The sequence below is a fragment of the Etheostoma spectabile genome, unplaced genomic scaffold (assembly GCF_008692095.1).
Source record: "Etheostoma spectabile isolate EspeVRDwgs_2016 unplaced genomic scaffold, UIUC_Espe_1.0 scaffold271, whole genome shotgun sequence".
NCBI classification, from domain to species: domain Eukaryota; kingdom Metazoa; phylum Chordata; class Actinopteri; order Perciformes; family Percidae; genus Etheostoma; species Etheostoma spectabile.
The window spans coordinates 530,443-531,827 of NW_022605575.1; the positions used below are offsets into that span (position 1 = coordinate 530,443).

General features: G+C 41.0%; 1 protein-coding gene across 22 annotated transcripts in view; it reads right to left on the minus strand.

The window, feature by feature from the left end:
* Positions 1-1,385, minus strand: part of ppfia1 (PTPRF interacting protein alpha 1) — a 57,948-nt gene that overhangs the window by 32,864 nt on the left and 23,699 nt on the right. For all 22 annotated transcript variants that reach the window (XM_032510756.1, XM_032510752.1, XM_032510748.1 and 19 more), the window contains one exon: positions 78-179. In XM_032510756.1, coding sequence (XP_032366647.1) covers positions 78-179 — 102 coding nt within the window. The remainder of the gene's footprint in view (positions 1-77; positions 180-1,385) is intronic.

Genomic DNA, 1,385 nt, shown 5'->3' on the forward strand with positions numbered 1-1,385 from the left:
TGTGTGTGTGTGTGTGTGTGTGTGTGTGTGTGTGTGTGTGTGTGTGTGTATATATGGACACAGCACATTTTACTAACCCGTGTGTTGTTTCTCTCCGCCTTGAGCTCAGCAATCTCCTCCTCCTTCTCCAGAAGCTGCTCCCGGCACACGTTCACCTCCTTTGTTAGTGCAGCAAACTCCTACAATAGAAATTATAGAAATGTACAAATACATCAACATGTTACCGCTACAGAAATTTAAAAACTGTTACTGTGGAGACCGTGAGCTTGCATATTTACAGTTTAAACCTTTGAGTATAACATAAATCCACTGCAGCAATCTAACGTCTGGTTCTAGAAGTAGTTGCGAGTTCTTAGACTGCTGATACCTTTAACACTTTCTTCATTTTGCCATCACCTGAATCAAAAGATGATTTAAAAGCCGTCAGCTGTGTCTGTCGCAGTAAAACGCAAATATTCTGTTATTTAAACAGCCAGCAGCACGACCAATCTGCTGCAACAGCTACCAGCTTCCTCTGATCCCGCTAAAAACCTCTATCACACACTACATACCTACTCTAATCTCATTAAAATAGGTCAAATTTTAGTAATATGTGACTAAATCATAATCATATCATTGACATTCGATTATTAAGCCAATGTTGCAGCAAGACCATTTTTCTCCACTGGCATATTTGTTCATTGCCTCTAAAGATACCAGTTAACATAGCTGATGCATCTTTTCTTTCTCTGTGGTTTCTACGGATGCCATGATCACACAGCAAGCCTTGGCAAATGACGTTGACATTCCTCTCTCTCCTAGCCATGTTGTCCACGGCTTTGGGAACGTTTACATCGGAAACAATCGAAGCAAGACGACAACTGCTTGCTGTCGGAAAGTACCTTAAATCCTTTTGCACTTTATTATCAGAAGCGGTATTCAATGAGAGATTAGAGAAAAGCAGTAATAATACAGACGTCAGTAACCTAACACAGACTTTGTCATGAGGACAACAATATCCATATATCAGAGAGCCGGAATCATGCGGAAAGATGCTCTGATAAAATGGAAGAAGAGAAAAGTAAGCTGGTGAAACCCCTTTAGAAAGATAAACACCTCAAACTGCGTGAGAAATGAAAATATAATATAGTGCTACTCTCCTAGACTTGTTCTAACAATATACCTTAAATCTTTCTCAGATTATTTTTCAACAAATGCAGCTCCGCACACACACGCAAGCGCACGCACACTTGCTTTTAGGGATTACATGCATGGTTGGACCTAAAGAATGTGCCATCCTGATTTTTTGCCCTGCAAAATCTAGCACACGCACCCTGAGTAGCGAGGCCTTCTTGCTGTGTTTCCAAGGATGTGTGTGTGTGTGTGTGTGTGTGTGTGTGTGTGTG